General features: G+C 42.5%; 1 protein-coding gene across 1 annotated transcript in view; it reads right to left on the bottom strand.

The window, feature by feature from the left end:
* Nucleotides 1-22,133, bottom strand: part of XYLT1 (xylosyltransferase 1) — a gene marked incomplete at both ends in the record, with an annotated part of 207,026 nt that overhangs the window by 48,759 nt on the left and 136,134 nt on the right. The window contains 2 exons of the mRNA XM_082490446.1: nt 14,087-14,289; nt 14,935-15,107. Coding sequence (XP_082346572.1) covers nt 14,087-14,289; nt 14,935-15,107 — 376 coding nt within the window. The remainder of the gene's footprint in view (nt 1-14,086; nt 14,290-14,934; nt 15,108-22,133) is intronic.

Raw genomic sequence — 22,133 nt, 5'->3', positions numbered from 1 at the left:
CTCAGAAAATTCAGTGGGGAAAGGCTATATTAATATTATGCTGTCAAAGGTATATCATATTTTACATTGCTACCTATAAGGAAGTTGAGCGTTGACGTAAATGATCATTTTGATAGACAGTGAGCAGGAAGGAGCAGTGTGCCTGAAGAGGTCAGCTACACAGCTTTAAGCCACGCTGCTATTTACGTTGAGATGCATGTTTAAAGAGGATTCATGCCCAGAATGTCTAAATTTAATGATGTTATTTACTTAATTTTAACCCTGCCAGGAAAAAAAAAAAACATCTTGGGTTTTATTTTCTCTCTTTTCAGTGTATTCTTATTTAACCACTTCTATGACAGTAAGGGTTTTCTCCCACTAGAAAAAATAACTTGTAGAATAACAGAAATATTAGTAAACGTACATTCTGCTCATTCTTCTACCAGGTGCATGTTGGAAGAAAGCAGTATACAAATTAAGTATTATTTTGTTCCTTAAAATACTAATATTCTTAATGTCCTCAATGGTGAGGCAAGTTCCCTCCTGAAATTCCTTTAATCAATGAATCTTTTTTTCAGCTGATAAAGCCCTATGCAAAAGACTGCATTTCATTCTGTTGTCATATCTGCAATGCTCCAAAACCAGAGCAGTGTACTCAGTTTACGCCAGCGTAAGCCAGACCATAAACCTGGCTCTGTGTTCTTGGAATGGGCTATGGGAAATCATAACAAAAGTTTTGCGGTGTTTCCCAGTTTAGAGGCTAGACTGATTAGGCTGTGAAGGTATGCTATTAGCATATGTGGATAGTATGTTAACAGACTAAAATTAGCAGTCTTCCTATCATTCTGAGAACTGCGCTGTTTTTCCTTGCTTACGTGTTTCACAGGAGGAAATTCTCCATAGAAAAAGTTCCTGAGCAACCATTTTTTTCCATAAGACCTATTCACTAATGTGTCAGCGTGGCAAAAAATGTAATTGCTGCCAGATACTACATGACTTCTAACAGCTGCTGAAATGTATTTGCCAAGATAACTTACTTTTCACAAAGTTGCCTTCACCTGATATTACAATAACAAGCCATTCAATTACTAATCAACTGCATGAATGCAGAGACCAATACAGAAAGCTAACACGTTTAACAAGCCAACACACGAACTCCTGATGGACCAAAACACAGGCCCATCCTCCTGTCAGTGCTAAGATATCGTTTGTAAGGATGCAGCACTCCAAAGAGTTAAGACAGACAGGACTATCCTATCTCCCAAAAAGAACTGAGGCCACTTAATATATTTGCTGAAAAGTATCTAAAAAAAAAATAGCAGTAGTGAAATACTTGCCTAACCAGCTGCTAATACCCAGGGATACTTAAATATTAAAACCAAACATGATAGATTTTTAGGTTTATCAGAGCACTGGGATTTTATTTAGCACAGAATGATGCTCCCTGCTTCGTGTTTTTTCAGCGTTTATCTGCCATTGCATATTCATGTAGAACCTCATCTGCCTACACGATACATCCCATTTTGATGAAAACAATAATCACTGATTAAATAAGCAAGTGGAGTGAGCTGCAGAAATGATCAACAAGTCCATTACTCAAATTAGTGAGACCGCTTAAAAGAAAAAATCTAGATATTGGGCTGAGGATCTTTTTGTTTGTTTATACCGTGGATATTTTACATGGCATATTTTATATTCAGCAATTTTTTTCACCATCTCCAAAATTAAATTACTGAGAGTTTTGTCTAAAAGAGAAGAAATTAAAATTAAATATGAGCACAGGTTTAAAGCAACCGTTTACTTAATCTAATTTATACATTCCCACATCCATCTGAAATTTTATTTGTACAAGTCAATAAGAAAAATGATTTGTTCATTAGGTTCAGTAATTATAATAAAAAATGCTCAGTTTCGTCCAAGAAAGTAGGAAGAAAGACCTTGAGAATGTTTCATGTGAAATAAATTCAGTCACAAGCAGTACCGACACCGCTGCCTTCTCTACCCTGCTCATCATTGCAGAGCTTTGCCTGCAGATTGCGGCATCTGTCAGTCTGGGGAGGCAATCCTGCCATCCGGCCAGAGCGGAGACCCTCCGGCATCTGTGAGCAACTGCAGCTGCATGCACGGCAGTGCCCTCCTGAGACATCTCACCTTGGGGTTAGGATCCTCCTCGTCACATGCAGAAGGATAATGTGAGGGTGACACACGTACAGGTATCAGGCTAAGGCAGGCTGTGCGCCAGGGAGGGATCTACCCAGCAGACCCATCTCAGATGTAAAGTCCATCATTATGGGCTGTGTGTTCCTCAATGAGCTGTGCCAGCCTTGCAACTTAAGACTCATGAGAAATCTTTGCTTTTCTGGATACAGTAGTTAAGGTGCCACTTTTCCATCTTAAATGTTAAATTCTGGTCATTTGTCAGTTTCTGAAACGTAACTTGCTCTTGCTCTGACTGTGTGCTCCCCACAGGCTGTGATGCACCCCGTCGCCCGACCCTCACCCAATTTGTCATATCAGGATGTGAGAGCCATTCAATCGTATCTTCCCCATGTGGATTTCAAATCAGCACATGCCTAGCAACACAAAGAGCGGTTCACTGCAGGACTCAAGTGAAAACATTCCTCCCTGCCCACTTGGCTTGCTGCTGAAGCCATCTCACCACACACACCACAGCCCCTCTTCGCAGGGCCACCTCCCGGCTCCGTGCAGGGGAAAGCATGGCAGGCATGCTCCCAAACACTAAGGTCCAGCGTCGTCTTCAAGGCTCACCAGGCACACTCCCTGCTGTCACGCAACACTTCATGTCAATAAAGAAATGGAAAGCGCTCGTGCTAAGCTTGCGGGCAGCGGGAAACCTGAGACCACTGTCTCACTGCTGGAAAAGGGAGCAGGAAAGGTCTTTCTGAGCGGCCAGAATGTAGAGCTTAGTCGCTCATTATTGGTATTGGGTCTTGCCATCTTCCCACTGAATTTGCAGCATAAATCTAGACAAAAAGTGGCCAACAGTCTCACATTGGCTCTGAGAGCAGATGGTCCTTCTGGTGCAGCAGGAAAGAGGTATCTGGGTAAAGAAGCTTTTTTTTTTTTTTCATCCCACAATTTATGAGTAAGAAGCAAGAGGAAATACACACTCGTCCAATGATAAGCTTCAGTCTCCTAACTGGAGAGAAATGAGCTGTGGGACCCCACTAGCAGAGGGGCCATGCGGCGCGCTCTGCGCCAGGGATGCAGCTGAGAGCCCTTCCTCCTCCTGGCGAGACTCTGCCGATGAGGCCCTTTCACAAACCTCATTTAAAAGCAAAGTGAATTAGAGTAAACCAAGCCCTTCCTGAAGCTCCTCACGGGCCTGCCACTCCCTTTGATCCCTGAGCTGCAGAATCAACCTGTCGGAGCACATCAATTCAAAGGACCAGAAGGCAAAACGGGGAAAACAGGGTCAGCTAATGGGATTTAACATTAATTCTGCACCAAGCCTGAAAACATGGAAGAACAGGGCCTGGGGGGTGAAAGGGATAATGAACTGAGAGTTGATGGAAGGAAACTTAATTGGTTTTAACAACAGAAGGTCACATTTTGTTACCTTTATTTGGGTTGAGCAATAATCTCATTTTGACAATCTGTGCCATCTGATGGCCTGCCTACTCTTCGTTGGGATTGTTTTGGGGTAAATCAGTGAAAAATGCAGCAGTGGGATGAGGGGCACAGACATGTGGCAGAGAGGAGGTCTGAGCGAGAAAACTACAAAGGGAATGTATAGATCCATTAATTGATGAGGTGCTGATGAGGAGACAACTGGGAGGGTGGGAGGCTGGTGTTCTCACTCCCTGCTGTGCTGAACAGAGCTGTAACCAACACAGACTTATGCAATCTTGAGAACAGAAGAGAATCAGTGGTTTACTTCAACTCAAGAAGACTATAAAAAAGGCACGTGAATTTAAGTTAGGTAGTCTGTCACCAGCTGATCTCCTGACCCTGCCAAGCCCTAGTGCCTAGCAGACAGGAGGTGACCTGGAGCAACATTCTGGCTGCTTCTCCCCTCCTGGGTTGCAATGGTTCACAAACCTGGAGGTCCTCCAGGCACTTTGTGATGGTACCCAGCTCTGGTATCTCTTGACATACCACGTGTACCAATTTCACATAGAGAAGAAAGATCAGCATGTTTCAGCCTTCAGCTATAGTTCTGTAGCTGCCACCAGCAACATCACTTGAGCCCTGCCAGAAGAGTTTCAGTGCCTACACGATCCCCCCCATACGAAGGTTTAGCAATGACAATGAACCTCATAGAGCTTGCACAGCCATGGTTCCTGCAAGCCCTTGCCATGGAAACCATCTGGAAGCTACCTTGCACCTGACTTGCACAGCGCATCCCATCTGCAGAATAAAATACTCTGAGTCAGTGCTAAAACATCCTCCAAGACTGACCCAATTATTTAAAGCCATAATGTGACACAAGTAACCCATTCGGACTTATAGACCTTTCAGTGCTCAGCTGCCCCAAGAATGCATTGTTGCAAGATTACTTGCTAGAAATTACTTTGGGGCAGCAAACTTTTAAACAGAGATCTACTCTGTATTTGGAAAAGACTTGGCCCCAAACCAGTTCCTAATGTGGCAACGAGTGCAATTATCCTGATGAAAGGTTAGGGATGCTTGTGCCTACAGCTGGCTCATCAAGTAATGCTGAACGACGGATACAATTAAACGGCATGTGGCAGAGTGGAACGTGTGGTACAGTGAACCATCTATGGCCTCGTCCTCTCTGATCAACCTGGAGCTACAGAATCACAGTCACAAACATAACGGTATTCAGCACCACTGTTTATGTATATAAAGATTCAGAAGCATTGTATAAATGCATTGCGACTAATAGTGCTGTGCAGGATGAGCAGAAATGAAGTATTCAGTTGTAATAAGGTGCAACTGTAAAAGCCAACTAGCTACTAATTCCACCTAGGATTGCACAGCAAAATGTAGGTCTTGAATTTCTGCACCACCGGGTCGAAGCTTCCACAATATGTCAAGATCCAAAGTTTTGACTAGTTGGCACTAGTCAGGACTATCAAAAAAAAAAAAAAAAAAAAAGGCTTGGGAGAAAGGGCCACATTCTGCAGTGCATCCCAAAGGATGAAGCACGTCCAGAGGTGCCCTACTTCTGATCTACCCAAGCTCTGCAGCACTGAACATATACACAGGTATTGCTCTTGATCTACAGAGATGTGAGAACTAAGCCAGGCCTCCTCTGCAGCATTCACAGACTGCTGAAGTGGGGTCTGGTCCCTGCAGAAGAGAAGGAAGATGAAGGAGCCTCTTAAGCAACTCCCATGTAAGGGAGCGCACTGGATGATCTCAGCCTCGTGCTTCCCACCTCTGCCCTGTAACCACCCTCCTCCACCCCACAGCTCCTGGAGCCTGTGGGCTGGAGCATCAGCATGTGGCGTGGTCTTAGGGACCTCACTGAGCGACAGCAGCATGCAGACAGACGCTGGATGCCTCTGTACAAGTTAATACAGTATTTCCCATCAGCGCTCTCCATACATCCCAGGCAGTGAGGCAGCTGGTGGCCAGCTGGCTCTTACCTCGCACCACCGTTCTGGCGGAAAAGGAGTTTCCGCTGGATCAGAGTAAAGGGAAGAGGCAGTTGGGACTGTACACTCACACCGCCCTTGCTCTATAACCACAGTGGGTTACTATTGCATTTCATTTACACAGAAGTGCTTTTGTAAAAATATCTGTTGTTCCAAAGCAGCTTTAATTCTGTTGCAAAGTATTTCATTCAAATCAGCCCTTCAGCTCATTCACATGCAGTAATCATGAACAAAAAAAGTCAAACTGCATAACTTAATATCAAGATAAGAACAGAATTTACGTATAAATTGGTTGAAAAACCTTTAACATCAAATACTACTCAACTCTTACATTTTTAGTCCTCTTTTGGCGGAAAAGAGTTCATCCATTCACCTATTCCTCTCCTTTCTATTTCAATATCACCACTAAAAGACTGAATCAGAACATTTTTGCTCACCCTTTAATGGCCTTTTGGTTTGCAACTATTTAAGAGTGACTTGGGAAAGGTATAATAGCACATGTTGTTGTTTCATCTTTACTTTGAATTGCCACCAGATATTATTTTGCAGCTGTTTTATTGTAAGTTGCATCCTGAAATCTAAACAAAAAAGTGTCTTAATGGCAATTTCAACAGATTTTTAATTTCCTGAGAGAATTCAGCGAGGCCACGAAGGGAGAGCGTGGTTAAAATGCAATGCTATAATAGGAATGTTTCCCTCTTTCAAGCAGTTTTAGCTTGGAATTCGATAATGATTTTAATGAACTTTCTAAAAAAAAAAAAAAGACAAAACAAACCCAAAATCCATCTGAAGAGAGATTAAAGAGTTTCTGCTCGTAAAACCCAGGTAAACATCACAAGGACCTATTCTTCTCTCTGCACTTTCTGTTACCTACCACACAATTAAATCCACAGAGTAAAAGACACCTGAAGCAAAGCTGCAGAAAAGTGCACAGAAAGCCGAACCTGGGATTTCCCATAATGACCAACATCCCGCTACACTCTCAAACCCCACTGGAGCTTCTTGCCCAGGAATGCAACGAGCAGGTGAGTACCATGGGAAGGGCTTCCCAGTATGAGACCACTAGTGGGGAATTTTGCTAACCACAGATTTAAAATACAAGAGCCATTCTGCACAAAGGACCTCACCCCCCCCCTTTTTTTTTTTTTTTACTTAGTTACCCCAGACTATTTGCCTACAAAGACAAGTTGTAAGTGAAAAACAGGTTTCACCAATAGCCCTGGAGCTGTGAAGGAGAAATAGCCGAGCTGGTGAGATCACTCATACTGCTCAATGCCTTCCTCAGCCCCAACACATCAGTTACCCTTACAGAAATACTATTCTAGATATCTAGATTCTAGCATCCTGAAGACAAAAGACATAACTCTGTTGCCTTGGAACCAATGGTGCACATTATCAAAACATTGCTGTTATTGTTTATAGATCAGGCTGAACGGCATCCAGTGAAGAATCACATTTAATTCTCTTTTAGGAGACAGACTTTATTCTCAGTCATAAGTAAGTAAAAAAATATTGCATCCAGAAAGCAAATGGCAAACAGATAAAACCCCTCTGGCTCTTTGCTGGAGAACCTCCCTGTGAGCAGCTCCAGAGCCAAGACAAGAGAAGAGGATACCAGCCAGGCAGCCCAGCAAGCGCTCAGATGCTGCGCTGCCCATCAAACTGTAACTTTGGCATCTGGGGCTTTCATCTGCCAGGCAGCCCTCCGAGTGGTCTCAGACGCTGCCTCAGATGCTTCAGTTCACATAGGAAGAGATGAAGGGCTGAATGTTTAGCGCTGTAATCAACAAGATAACATGCTGCCAAGTACAAGGGTACTTTCAGTAATACCGCTATTCTAAACTTGTGCTTTATTGATGCATCTTTGATCTGCATTCACTGTAGAGATGCCTGGACAGCCAAACCAGTCTCTAATTTGGGGTGCGTTTATTTCTGTTGCCAGACCGAAGGTGCTATGGAGAACATTTCAGACGTACTAAATATCCAGAAAAGTTACTAAGAGCTGCAGATTTCACAATTCTCCAAAAGCAAAAGCTGCTTTATAGCCTTAAACCCAGGAGGGGAGGTGGAGGAAGAGTAACCTCAGCTGCTGCAGCTGCACAGAGAAAGGGTGGGTCTCCCATCACTAACATTTGCCAGGTCAAATAAAATATTATGTTAACACCAGATGTAAATAAAATTTTTAAGCCACAATAATTTCAACATTTCACCCCACCCATTTGTGACCAAGTGCAAAACCATGGCTTCACCAACCACTGATAATTTAACAGTAAAACAGAGAAGTGGGACAGCAAAACCAAAAAGATAACCTTCAAAATATATATAAATCTCAAGCAAATGTGCTGGGCAAAGTGAGGAAAGAGGAGAAAAGGTTATTTGAGGGCCTTAAGAAAGAAGCACATCTGAAATTCTCACAGAATGCAGATTCAAGAAAAACACTGATAAAGTTCCTTTTTGGACAGGAAAAAAAGATTCCCTGTGAAGCATTAAGAGTGGATTGACGTCTGGCTTGCCAGATAAAGATATTCTGAGCAAACAAAACCGCATACAATGTCAGCTACAATACTGAGATAAAAACCTCAGGTGCCGGCATCTTAACAGATGCGCTGCAAAAGCTACCTGCGCTGTACTCCCATCTAGATGTACCGATATGATTTACCAGTGCTTCAGTTCAGGATAACGTTCAAAGGCGCACTTTAAAGAATGCTGCATTATTTGCCTAGTGCCTGGTACATTAGTCTAGTGGCATTTCAGAGCAGCATTGCTACAGGTGGCTCCATATGGGGCGGAAGGTCACATTCAGGCCTGGAAAGTCAGTACCCTTTACACAGGCTTTCACATCCAGCACCAGTTTACATATTGCCAGGAAGGAAAGATCTGTAAGAGACAGCTCGGAAGTCTGAATCTCAATAAGACATAGAATTGTTAAATTAAGTCAAGTCAAATTGACAAGAAGTCAGACAGAGAGAGCGTAGAATGGCCTTTTGAGCCAATGGTTTTGGTGATCCTATTTGCCATTACACAGCTTCCACCAGCCCTGCTGGTTTTGGGATTTCTCAGTTCGGAACCATCAAGAGGGCACAACTGGATTTAAGACATTCCTCACAAAGCTAGAGAGTGTATGGGAAAGCTAAGTTATTGCTTTCAGTTCTAAGAAGAGCTTTTCCTGCATTCCCAATATTGCGTTTCAAGCCGGCACATTGCAAAAGCTGAGAACTTTTGCAAAAGCAGATGGACAGTGTAAGTTTGGTTTACTCACTCCATGCAGACTCTATTCTTTCACTCTTTTCTCCCAGTCACCTGCATCAAAGGTTCTGTCATTTGGTCAACTGCCCAAGTGAAATCTGGGCAGGTCATGGTAAATTTGAGAGCGCAAAAATCATCCCTGATGTACTTTATATAGAGTGGTAGTCACCCATGTTTTGCAGGGGATGAATCTGGGCCAGTGGCTGAAACAAGGGAATTGCTGTTCTCCCAGGTAGTTCTGGTACCTGAAAAATAACTGGAGAAAGTGCTGAAGCATTTTTCCGAAAGGTTGAACTTCTTTCTAAAACCTGTTGGTACCAGAATGAAAACCAGAAGACCTATTCCATCCACCCCCACCTTTTCACTCTTGGCAAACACTTCACTGCGCAGGGACCTCGTTCAGAAGTCATCACTTTGGTTTTGCATTAACCAATACTTCATCTGGCTGCTCGCATATTAAATAATTAATTTTCCTCATAGCCATTTTGTCTTCAGTTGATATCCAACGGCAGCAGCCCCGCTATAGCCCCAGTGCAGGACCTGGCCAGGTCAGTTATTAGAGACGATAGCTGTGAAGATGACAGATGAGTGAAAGGACAGCTTTATCACCACCAGGCTGTCTACCACATTCAGATTTGGGGGGAATTCAAATAAGCCTGTTGAATTTGAGTGGTTGTCTTTGCTAACAACTCTTTAGGAGAGTCAGGAGTGCGGGTCTGCTGGAGGAGATGCAGGACACAGTCAGACTGCCTGTCTGCTGCTAGCTGATAGGGCTGGAAACATCAACCTGAGAAAAAGGTTTACCTACTTCAAAGGGCATCCCTCAAGTTTCTAAAGGAGCATTTAGATCTTCAGATGAATACTGCTGTTTAGCATTAACAACGTTACCTTGACCATTAGAGGACAACACAATGAAACAAGAGCAGGTCAGTCAATAGTTCTTTGCTAGCTCGTTTTTCTTAATTTGAGTGTGATTCTGACTGACAAAGATGATCTCAATAAATTACACCAAACTGGCACCTGTTTAAAGGACCAGGCCCAGTCAGATCATCCCATTTACTCCCTGGGGTCTGTAGCCACTCTTCCCCAGGTGCTATTATGATACACACTTCATTCACGTTCCAGACCAAAACCTCTACTGAATGTGTCTCATTTGACCAAGTCTTCACAACACAGGCTTTTATAGAAAATACGGCTATGCAACCTTTATCCCTAAAGAGTGCCAAACAGCAAAACTCAAGTGGTTTCACTGGGTTTCTTTTAAGTTCCTTTGTTATACCTGATTGCTCATAATTGAAAATGTAGTCGTATCTGCATTCCTGGCTCCATCAATAGGCCACTCTATTTTCTTACTATTCTGAAGCACTCCCCAAGCTTCTGCTAATAATTTTCCTTGACCTTTATTAAAGACCAAGCATTAGCTGGCAATTAGATTTGGTGATCCCTTTGGTGATTGAGGCTCAGTGATTTACTGTAAATTATAAATAGTTCAAATGTTTCATTATGCTTATTCTTTATACAAGCTTTGTGGCCAGGTAAGCACTGACATGACATTCACTGTTAAATGATCTCATTAAACTTCTTAATTTAAGTGGTGCAACACTTCACCTGCTACATTATCCAAGGACTCCTGCAACGCACATTAAACATTCAGCATCAATAGATGCTCTACCGTAGTTCACCTTGTTGGGAGTGAAATTTCAGTCCCTGAACATAAGGTTGACTACCTGATGCTGTTTGTCAGAGACAATAAATAATGCAAAGAGATACCCATGTAAAGTAAGAGGTTAAAGGCATTGTCGTGGTTTAGGCATTCCCACAGAGTTTTGAAAGAGGCTTTCAAAAGAAAAGACTTTAAATCACGAAAACTGCCACTAAAATTTAAAAAGTTAAGGAAAAGGAAGGAAGGTGCTGGTTTCTTTCACTTCTTTTTTATGAATGCCATGACTGTGAGAGAAGATTTCTTGAGAACCCTGAAGGCATGTGAGCTTTTCTTATTCACAACCCCAGAGCAATAGGAGGGGCAGTCACACAACCTCCCACCTCAGAGTGGCTTGTAGGGGTCTGTCTTTAGCCATTTCATCCCTCATTTTCCTGCTGAGAACGTTTAACGGAGCTGAATGGAGTCAAGGTTGGGTAATGCACTACATCGTTTCACTTAGGCCAACAAATAGCATACTGCCTCGTGACTAAAGGGAAACACAGTATTTTTGTTGGAGGCGCCTTTATGTCCAGACTCTGCCAGCAATTTCTACTGCAGTGACAACTAGAAGCACATGGATTAGAACCTCTTTTGTGCTAGGTGCTGGACCTATAGACTCCACAAACTAAACGTTAAGGCATGAGGAAGAATAATAGGGGTATCTGAATTTTCCTGGCTTGCATATGCTTTATTATACACATTTTTAATTGTTTCCCTCCCAAAACAAATGGTTCTAATATTTTTTCCCCTGCCTTTATATAGTATGATCTTGACATCTGCTTGACATCTCTTGACATCTGCTTCTGGATGTCTCTTCTCAAGGATGAAGGGCTCCTCATAATTGTAATGTAGCCTGTGAACATACCAGACTGCTCCACGGACAGATTTAGGCTTCATCATATAGTATTAACCCCACATACTGAACGTATTTTTCTGACTTACAAGGCTGGATCAGCTTTTATTATCAGAAGAGAAGTAGTAAAGGTTTCGGTGTTACAGATGGAATGGCAGATGGGAAGTGAAAGCTTAATGTGAAGCAGCTCTGGATAAAAACTATTAATCCACAAAATTCATATGTTTTTATGCAGGGAAACCTAGCAAAAAACAGTACAATATGACTAAACAGTGAGAGAAGTGTAAGCTGCCCCATGCCCATTATCTGACAAATCATGGCATGAAGTCTGAAAGGAGGCAAAAAAATCCTCAAACACCCTATTTACTATTTCCTGGAAAAACAATCAGCTTTCTATGGGTTACGCAGTGAGGTAATGCCTTCCTAAAGATTATAAAGAATATTAATTTATAGCATCACCACTATGAAAATTAAATGGACTCATATATATATTTGATGAGATAACATTTTCCAGGGTTTACAGCTGTAATACTCCATATTCAAAAAAATTTAACAGTACCTATAAGTCACTGTCTTTAAAGTTGCAGCACTGAAAAAGGCTTTTTACTTTTTGTTGAAGTGCATGGCGTGGAGAGGAAGCACGTTTCCATCAGCTCTGGTAACAGAATACTTTGACAGAACGGGAAGCGAGCACGTCAGACGCCTGCCCGGCTGCCGAGAGCCCACCAAGCGGCTCTGAGAGCGGCTGCAATGGAGAAGCACGACCTTCAAGAATTTCCCCCATGAAGAAATGAGCACCTGGAATTTTTCCAGCTGAATGGCACTTGTCAGAGTTTGAATGATTGCAAGATACCATGGCATTATCAGAAAGAATCCATTAACACCAAACTGACTACAAGCTACTCAACAAATCCTGTGATTGTTTATGGCCTTGCCTATCTGATCGCATTTGGCCTTGTGGTTTAACTTGTTCCACAGGGCACTAAGAGCAGTTGAGCCTGCCGCAGGTCACGGCCTCAGCATTACACGGTGTTTAGGGTGGACTCAACAGCACAGAAGGATAACTGGGTACATCTGATGGAACTAGTCTATAATTATACTAGACCTTCAGCAATTATTCTCCTACAATTTATCTTTCTTGATTCAAAGTGCCACCACCTACATCTTCCTTTATGGTCTTGAATTAGTCTACTTTTTCTCACCAGTGAAGCATTCCTCACTGGGAAAGTGAATGATAGGGAATAACAAGATAGCTTTTCCTAAACTCTAGAGGTACACAGAGAACTACATTCTCTCCCTTACAAGCAAGGATAATATGTCAAAATTGTTAGGTCTCATCTGTTGGACATCACACGGGTTTAAATCGGATACAACATGAAATACCATGATTTCTTAATTCAAATCCCCATGGTCCAGTATCAGCACAACCTCTGTGATTCTTCTGCTCTTCCCTAACTTTTCTCCACCAAATGCGTTGCATTTCACTGACAGTGCTTAGAAATGGGCACCAGCAATAAAGCCTTTTGTCAGTTCTCACAAAATCCTTCCTAAGGCATATGCTCATGGTTTTTTTCGTTTTTCACTTCAGTGGGGATTTCTGTCTGAGTAGCAGCTTCAGGAAGAGACCCATACATTGAGAGAGATCTTGTGGAAACCTAATCAGCAAAAGGCAGTGAAAGCGTCTAATATATTTCTTTTCTATGAGTATTAAAGCATGTTATGTCATCACTCATCAGAAAATTGCCCAAAAAAGTTACTTCCCCTTTCATCAATTCATTTCAAAATACAGGGAAACAGAAGTCACAAGGAGGATTTCCTCTTTCCCTCTTTTTGATAATTCTTATAGTCTAAACCAAACAGTTTAAGAACACTTGGTTTGGGGTGGGGTGGGTCTTTTTTTGGGTGTTTTTTTTTTGTTGTTGTTGGGTTTGGGGTTTTTGGTGTGGTGTTTTTTTTTTTTTTTTATGGACTATCTACTTTTGCACAATGTAGTAAACCTTACAGAATGCAGCTGTGGGGCCTGGGTTATGTAAATCCAGAAACAATATCATTTCACTTAAAACCACGAGCCTTGTCATGTGGTGGTGCGTGAAGTTTCTTGCCTGATGCCATCTGAATAAAGATATTCAGGCAATGGTTGGTGCTGAAAATATAATTGACTCCTAGCAACTTGTCACTTCTACTATCATTATCCTCCGCAGAAAAAGTACTAAAAAAAGTAAGAGGAGAACATTACACCTTCACTGAATCTATATTCATACCTTCAACACTTTCTGAGACATCAAATCAAAGTGTTGATAAGAGTCCTGGGAGGGAGGAATTTCTCTATGCCTGGGGTTCATTTGCTGAGCTCCAGTAGTTCCTGCTACTTTACTCATCCGCTCTTGCAGATGCCCCTTGCTGGAAATAACGACTAAATAGAGCAGCCCCTGCTTCCTCAGTAAAAGTGAAGAACCAGTGCTGCTAGCCTGCTCACAGCCACAGTCCCTCCTAGGTAAGCGGCAGACCCATGTGGTACAGTAAGGTGATTTTCTCCTTGGCTAAAGTGTGGCTGTCAGACACCAGCCTCAGCAAGAGGAATCTTCTGCTGTAAGACAAAAGAAACTGCCCCTCTGACCTCTGCTTCTTGCAGCACAGCATGGACATGTCATGTCATTACATCCTTCGATACGTATTTCCTTTAGGAACAAAACATGTACATTCTTAAAATACTCATTGTACCTGATTGGATAGTCAGCAGCACTGAGGTTAATGAAGAAATCCCATGGCCAGTCGTTCATCTCCATTAAGTCCCTCATGGTCTGCAGGTAGGTGGACAGAAGACTTGCTCCTCCCCAGATAGTTGCCATTCTCCAAGAAGTGACTCTCACATTTGGGTACTGGCTGGCAAACTGGAGCACTTGCCGGTGCAAGTAATTGGATCGCTTTACAGGAGAAAAAAGTAATACATTCAAGTTACTCTGTCCAAAATTGTCCCTCCCTGTATTCACTAACCACCAACTCTACTTCTTGACTCACTGAGCGTTGCCAGTGCGCTCACTTACTATGGTGCACGATCTTCTTTTGCTAAACACTAATTTGGAAATGTACAGAGAGCCCTGTTTAATTCTTCTTATTACAACTACAGTAATCACTGATCAGTGTAACTAGCTCTTATTTATCATTTGTCATCAGTAGATCCCGAAGGGCTTTCGTAAAGGAGGCAACTGTTATTACCTCCTTTTGACGGTGTAAGTAAAGTAACTTGCCCAAGGCACTTCAGGTCAGCTCTCCATCCAGTGGGCCACCACTGTCAATCTGCATCAACTTATCAATTACTGTTAACTAAATGTACAACAGACAGACATGGATAGATACTCATAGACATATAAGGAGAAATGAAGGCTGTTACATAGAGAAGATAACAAGAAATTTAAAAAAAAAAAGAGGCTCCAAACATATAACAGATGGAGAGACAAAAAGTGACATGCACTCTATGCAGCAGAGGTAAAGAGAAGATGAAGAAGATGACAGAGATGGGTAGACTGACAGATGGTGAGACAGGCAATTTATAACCAGTGATATATTACCTTGTCAACATGAATGTAATAAAAATGGTCTTTATGGTAAATAGCCTTAAACATGCGTTGGAGCTGCCGAGAAGCTCTGCCATGAACAACCAAGACAAATGCGATCCTGACTGGGTTGGCTGGCATGTATTCTACGGAGTCCTCATCCCACTGTACATTGTTGTTGGCTTTTCCTGTTCAAAAACAAAACACAGGACATCTCTGAGTGTATCCACAGGGCAGGGATGCAGAGAGCAGTACACATTTCACCTCAGCCCTTTCTTCAAAAGCGGTTTCTAAGGAGAAGTGAGAAGTCTCAAGGGGTGCCAGCCTGCGTGCCATCAAGATTGTACCCCTCTCCTCTGTCACCATACATGTCATCACCCCATGGGCAGCAGCCATGACAGCCTTCCCCACACAGCCCTGCCTGCGTGCCTCAACGTGGACAAGGCTGCAGGAACATGGATGAGTACGTGAATCTTATAATAGAATATCAGGTTGGAACGGACCTCAGGGATGATCTGGTCTGACCTTTCTTGGCAAAGGCATGGTCTTGACAAGATGGCCCAGCACCCCGTCCAGCTGAATCTTACAAGTGTCCAGTGTTGGGGAACCCACCAATTCCATGGGGAGATTATTCCAATGGCAGAGTTTTCTCATTGCGAAAAATTTTCTTCTTGTGTCCAATCGGAATGTCCCCAGGAGTACCAGGAGTGAGCAGGGAGGGCTGGGGCAGGTACCTCAGGCAGCTCTGCTGCACTGGGGTGGGAGTGTTTTATAAGGCTGGCGTGATTTTGGGGGGGGAAAGATGCTTTCCTGGTGGAGTTGGAGAAATGTTTATGAGTTGGACCAAGCTCTACCTGGGTACACACACTTGCATCTTCAAAGGAATCACCTCAAAGTTTCTAAGCACTGTTCAAAGTCTTCAAAAAATGCCAAGGCCAGCTTCCCCCCTGCTCCCTCAGAAATGAAACCGCCTGTTTATCAAAAGATGCTCGTTCCTGCGATCAGCACAGCTCTGCTGAGGAGCTGCTGAAACTCTGCTACTTAACAGCTGCTGAAGATTATCTCAACTGACAGCATTTATTTGTAACAGCGGATGTATCGTGGAACATTTAAATGGCAACCTGCATATCTTCACTTTTTCATGTAGGAGAGAGGTTCTTGCAATCCTATTTAAAATGTATGTTCATTTTTATATTAACAGCGGAATTTCTAATCTCCATTTACTAAGGCAAACACCACAGCGTAAGGTTAAGACAGGTTGTACTGATTGACTGAAGAGCTGGAGGGACATTTTTACTCAGGAATTTAAAGCGCTTTGTTTTTGATTTGTGCAACAGCTCTTCAACTCAAAAACCTGAACACAATGTAAGAAAAATACAATTTTATCCAAAAACTGACATTCATTCTTCAGTTAAACAACCTCGAGTGCTCCAACCTTGCAAGGACCTTTCTCAACAAAAGCGATTTAGGAAGAACCTGAAATTTTGAATATAAGCAGGACAAGGAAGGAAAGTGCCTCAAAGCTCAACCCCCCACTCCTGCACCAATTTTCCTCTTGCATATTTTAACTTTTTTCTTTTTGAAATGAAAGGCAATATCATTGTCTCAAAAGTTACTTAGTCCCTTCCCCCCCTCCATCTGTCCGTCCCGTCCACCCTCACCCCCCAAAGGTACAACTTTTCAAAGTTCTGAGTTGTTACTTTGGTTTATTTCCTCTAAAAGGCAAATCCATTGCACAACCTCGAAAAGTCTGAACTTCTGATTATATGTATTTAATTATTGGAAATGGCCATGCATGAGCTGAACCAGCTGAAAGCAGCAGCTGCAATCATGTGAGAATGTTAACACACCTGCCTTCAACCATACGCAACACTTGGACCAAATAGAATACTTCAAACTCAATGCACTCCTACGTTCTCAATAAATCACCAGCTCAGTAAAACTCCCCAGTGAGGCTAACAACCACAGGTGGGACAGGACTTCAACCTCCTTTGTTTGAAAGTGGTGTCTCCCCTCCTCTCCTACAAAAACAACAGAACTGGGTCGCAAACTCTTTTATAAGAACTACTAATCACTTTTTCTTTTCTCACTATCAGAAAAGCTGGATTTTTCCTACTGTCCCAACAAGAGCCTGGTGAACCAATTAAGTATCCAAGTGAGTTAGAGATAAATTGATGCCATTTAGCAGATGCCAGGTGTCCAGGGCAGATATTCATACTATTAGAGTTTAAACTTTCTTTTAGACAACCACGAGAGAGAGATCCTGCTGCAATGGGAACAGTAGATCCTGGCTCTCCCATCCAGGCAGATCCACGCCTCCCATAACCTTCCCTTCAAGTTTTTCCTCCTCAGCAGTGCTTCCCTAGCACACTTGCTTTAAGTCAATCTGTTCTTTCCATCCTGGAGCTCCAGGAGTACTCAGTCTCTGCAATAAGTCTCTTTGCTGGACCATATAAGCGGCTAAAAGGCATCTATGTGTCTATCCAGGAATATACGCAGATATTGCGCACTAAAGAGCATACAGAGTCCCAGAGGCTCACTGTCCCATGTAGAAGACCCTTACCTCTCCGCAGCCCCTCAAGGAACATCTATCTGCTCATAAATTAGTGCAACTTTAACGACCCCACTTGTATCAAGAATATCCATCAGGAAATTTTTAGCCCCACGAATCACTCAACTTTAAATGGGACACCAACAACTTAAATGGTATTTCTTTAAAAAAGCCTCCACCATTCAGTAAGACTCCGCTGAACAGCATTAAAAGATTAGAAAAAAAGCTTAAATTTAGTTTCTTCTATCATTTTCAGTTTGTTTATTATGGCCATTTGCCTATGCGCAGTTCTACTGTTTCTCCCACAGAGCTGATGATCTTCCCAACGCGTGTGCTTCGGCCTTCTGCACAGCGACAGGGACATAAAGGGACTGTGAAAGAAAGAAAATGTGCTTGCAAGGAGAACTGACAGGGGAATGAAGGGCAATTGCAGTTGCTAAAACAACCCATTTTTCTTTTAAACTGCTTTGATTTCAAGCCGATGATGTCCCATCAACGGACTCAAATATTTTTAGTGGTTTTCATTACATTTTTGGATACCGCTCTTCTGAAATTAGTGGCTTTCTGCAATGATATGTAGAAGGTGAGGGGAATTTAAAATAGCCATATTGTGGGTCTTTTATTTTGAACTAACTTGCTTTCAATACCCACACTATCATTTATCTAGCGATTACTGAGAACAAAATCCTCCTGAATTTTCATCTGAAATGCCACCTCGCTTCATTGTGTTTCTCTAATAAATTCCTGTAGTGACTTACTTTCCTCTCTACTGTTTTCCTACTCTAACCTCTTTTCCCACACGCTCCTTCCTTCCTTCTCTTTTAGGTTTAGGTTTTTATAGTCCCATTTTCCACCTGCATATTATTACGGCTTCTTTAATCTAATTCTATTCTTGGCTGCCTGGAATTTGACGAAGGTAAGAATGATGTATTTTTTCCATCTGTCAGAATATCTGCTACTTCTGCTCTATACTGTTACTTCCTGCATTTTAGCCCATGGCTGATTAGCACCCTCTACTTTGCAGACTACTCCACTGATAAAGAACTAGCCTGGTTTGCAAATAAAATGAAATCGGCAGGAAGCCTTCAACTGAGTACCTCCTTACTGAAAAATACAGTAGGACTTCAGAGCTGCATAAGCCATGTCCAGATCTTAATAGCTCTAACCACTGCATTTCTATGACACTTGTGCATACCAAAGTTTTGCACATCATTTGCATGTCCCCTTTTGGGTGTTAGGACAGAAGACGCACCAGATGATTTCACTTAACATCGTACCATTCAGCAGTGATAAAAATCTAAAAGGATTTTAAGGTAGTACTCCTACATTGCCATTTGCCACACGCACTAAAGCTCACTCAGGGTGCCAATTTGAGTGGCCTCCACCCTTGTCCACTTCAGTCCAACAAAAAGCAGTTGCCAAGATCACCTTTCTCTCTCTGGTCCCAAACAGCCCTTGAAAATATTTTGACCTCTGTTCACTTTTCTCCTTCTCGCTCACCAGGTACAGATGAGTCATGGGCAGCTCCTTCCTCTGCGGCACTCCCTACGCGCAGCCTTCACTAACACTTGCTACCGCTCCACATGTCAGCGTCTGCCTTTTCAAGAAAAATGAGTCAAGCCAAGACAGGAGAACTCTTTTTTTCCCCTGCCTCAGTTGCTTGGGGCTGTCTCAGTGGGACTGGAGCTGCACCTCAGGGAGTTCCTCTGAGCGTGGCATTGCCTGTAAAGTGAACATTCCTACACGTTTAGGGAACTCCCTTTTTCTAGGATGACTTACACAGACCAGTGTATTATAAAGTATAATAAAAAGCCCACAACGTTAATACAAGGTAAAACAAAACCCATGAATATTATGTTACAGGTACATCTTGGGAGCACAGCTCTAACCTCAGAAATAGCTTTGCACGTATGAGTGAGTGGGGAGAGAGAATGGAGTGTCCTCGTTATAGCCATCTGGCACAGGTGAAACAGTACCTCTGGCCTGGAAGCAGCAGCACTTGTCTTAAACTTCCTCAAAGTTTGCCGTTTCGTTACGCAACGGAAATGGTGGATAGAAGAGTGACTTCTCATGCTGCCTTGCTTTAGAGAAACTGCCACGTGGAACCTCAACAGAAGTGGCCGTGCTCACCCAGCTCCTAACAAACATTCTCTAGCCCTCATATCAAAGTGTATTTATTTTGCTATCCTAGACTGAAAACAAAAATGTGGCATATTGCTCTGCGACAAAACGCCTTTCACAAACTTACTGAGAAAAGCCAAAGTTACCTTTTTGGCTTCCTGCTCGAAGTGTGACAGGACTGACATCAACGTGTGTTAGCAGGAAAACCTGTACCTATTTCTGCAGGTATCAGGAGAATCTCAGCTCTAGTGCAATTTCAACTTGCAATTTCTAGAGCCCAGAGAAATCAATATTCATAATTAAGAGTTTAATCTTCGACTATTGCGGTATTACTAAATGCCAGAATAATAAACATAGTGCAATCATTCTCATGTTTGTTGTGGTGCCACGTTATGCTCAATCATCCACCAATATAACTCACAGCCAACCTGCTAATCTTTTACTTCTATTGCTAATTAATGAGATCATCAGACTTCTCTAGCAGCATGAAGCAATCTTTTAATAAATTTTGTATGCCATATTACTTTTTGTAAATCAATCCACTAACTTCTATTCTCAGCTTGGTATTGTCCTGGCTGTTCAACGGGATACCTCTGCACAAAGATACCTGGATGCTGCCGACTTCATCGGAACACAGCTGCGTGTGTGTACTCTGCCTTGATAGCTTGAATCAATGGATAGAGGACATCAAAAGAGTTATTGCTGTGTAGTTCAGCACACTATTTACTGCTATTACATCCATAAATGCAATCAGAAGCCCTGTCATTACAGCGGGAGTACTAGCCATAATCACTCCAAAGAGGCAGAGCTCTGCAGTCCCTACTTACAGTCCCTACAGGAGCAGCCCCGTTCCCTTCAGTGGGACCATTTCTGCAACAGCCAGCTGAGTGGCAGTTGCCGAACTCAGATTTCCACTATAAACTCCTTCTTTTCAATTACTCACAACTCAGGACAGCAGGTTGAAAATTTCCAGGCTTGGCTTTCATCTGGAAATGTTTTCCTTTTTGGTTAGAGCAAAACCAGTTTTGCCTTGTTCAAATGGTGACAAGATTAAAAAAAAAATAAAATAATAGATTCCTTCATTTAGAAAGCCCAATTTTTGTAACAGACCTAGTAACAGAAGTAATTGGAGTTATATCATAACAACAAAAAACTTCACTGAGCAATTTACCAGTCAGCCATCAGGACCTTATGAGAAGTCTTTGTCTGAGAGTTGATAACAGCAACATTTACCTGGACTTATTCAGAGCTCTTGCTGGACTTAAGGCCCAATGATCCATTACAGCAAGTGCCTCATTGCCATCAGACTCAAGGGGGGATGTTCTCTCTTCCCACAGTACCTTCGATGAAGACACCTTGCAGAGGCAAGGTAACTCCTGAAGCACAGCATGTGTTAATCATACTTAGATGAAAAAGCAATTTTTCCTGTACCAGAACCTAGAAACTATCTTTAGCAACATTGATCCCAACTTTGGGATGCCAATTTTCTCCTCCACTCTAGGAAAATATTCATTTGTTTCCACGGTGGCCCTTCAGTGAAAGGAAAGATTTTAGGTGAGCACTGATTTTTATTTTTATTTTTTAATTATATTACTAGTTATATGTAAAATGCCCACTGGTCTATTCAGAGTGTAGAAGACCTCTCTGGCAAATAAGAGTACTCACCAAAATGTGGCCTGGGCAGCACGTGCAATTTTGGTGAACGTGTGGAACAGTAGTGAACGTGTGGAACATTGGTGAACATTAGGAAAGAATTTTTCACAGAAAGAGTGCTCGGGCATTGGAATGGACTGCCCAGGGAGGTGGTTGGGTCACCATCCCTGGATGTGTTTAAGAGACGTTTAGATGTGGTGTTGGGGGATATGGTGTAGGGGAGAACTTTGTAGAGTAGGGTATATGGTTGGACTCGATGATCCCAAGGGTCTCTTCCAACCTAGACAACTCTATGATTCAATGATTCTATGTATGCTAACAAAGAACCAGCCACCCAGAGCTCCATGTATGACAGACACGTCCTGCTCGCTGCCAGGCCATCGCCTGCTCTCCTGTGCCTCTAAAAAGCCACATGAGCATCTCAGAGAATCGGTACCCTTGCGTGCCAGCTGAACTGAGCACATCCACTGCCCAGGTCAAACAGGGGCTGGGTTTCACCTCTAGCAAAGCCAACCAAGTTCCTGATGATGATAATTAACATGACTGGTCATACGTGTGGCTTCTTTTAGAGGGTTCTAACTTGCTCAGCAAAGTAGGAGAGAGGAGAGGTGAAATCAGCTGAGAAGACCTTCTGGGCAACTGTCCCCAGGGCACAGGGATTTGAGAGGGATGCTTATGGTTTACAGAATGAAATGTTGCTGGTTATGTTCCGTAGGTTTCCTTAAAATTGCTGTTACCCATACTTTTTATCTGTGAGTTAGCATTGAGCACTTTGGATAAAATTTCAGAAATCATGCTGCTATTGAAAAGTGGATATTCAATTTTTTTTTCAGTAATGTTTTATCTCAACAACCCTATTCTAGTATTTTTCACTCTCGGACTCTACCAT

Source organism: Vanellus vanellus, assembly GCF_965231255.1.
Source record: "Vanellus vanellus genome assembly, chromosome: 14".
Taxonomy (NCBI): domain Eukaryota; kingdom Metazoa; phylum Chordata; class Aves; order Charadriiformes; family Charadriidae; genus Vanellus; species Vanellus vanellus.
This window is presented reverse-complemented; position numbering and strand designations above follow the sequence as displayed.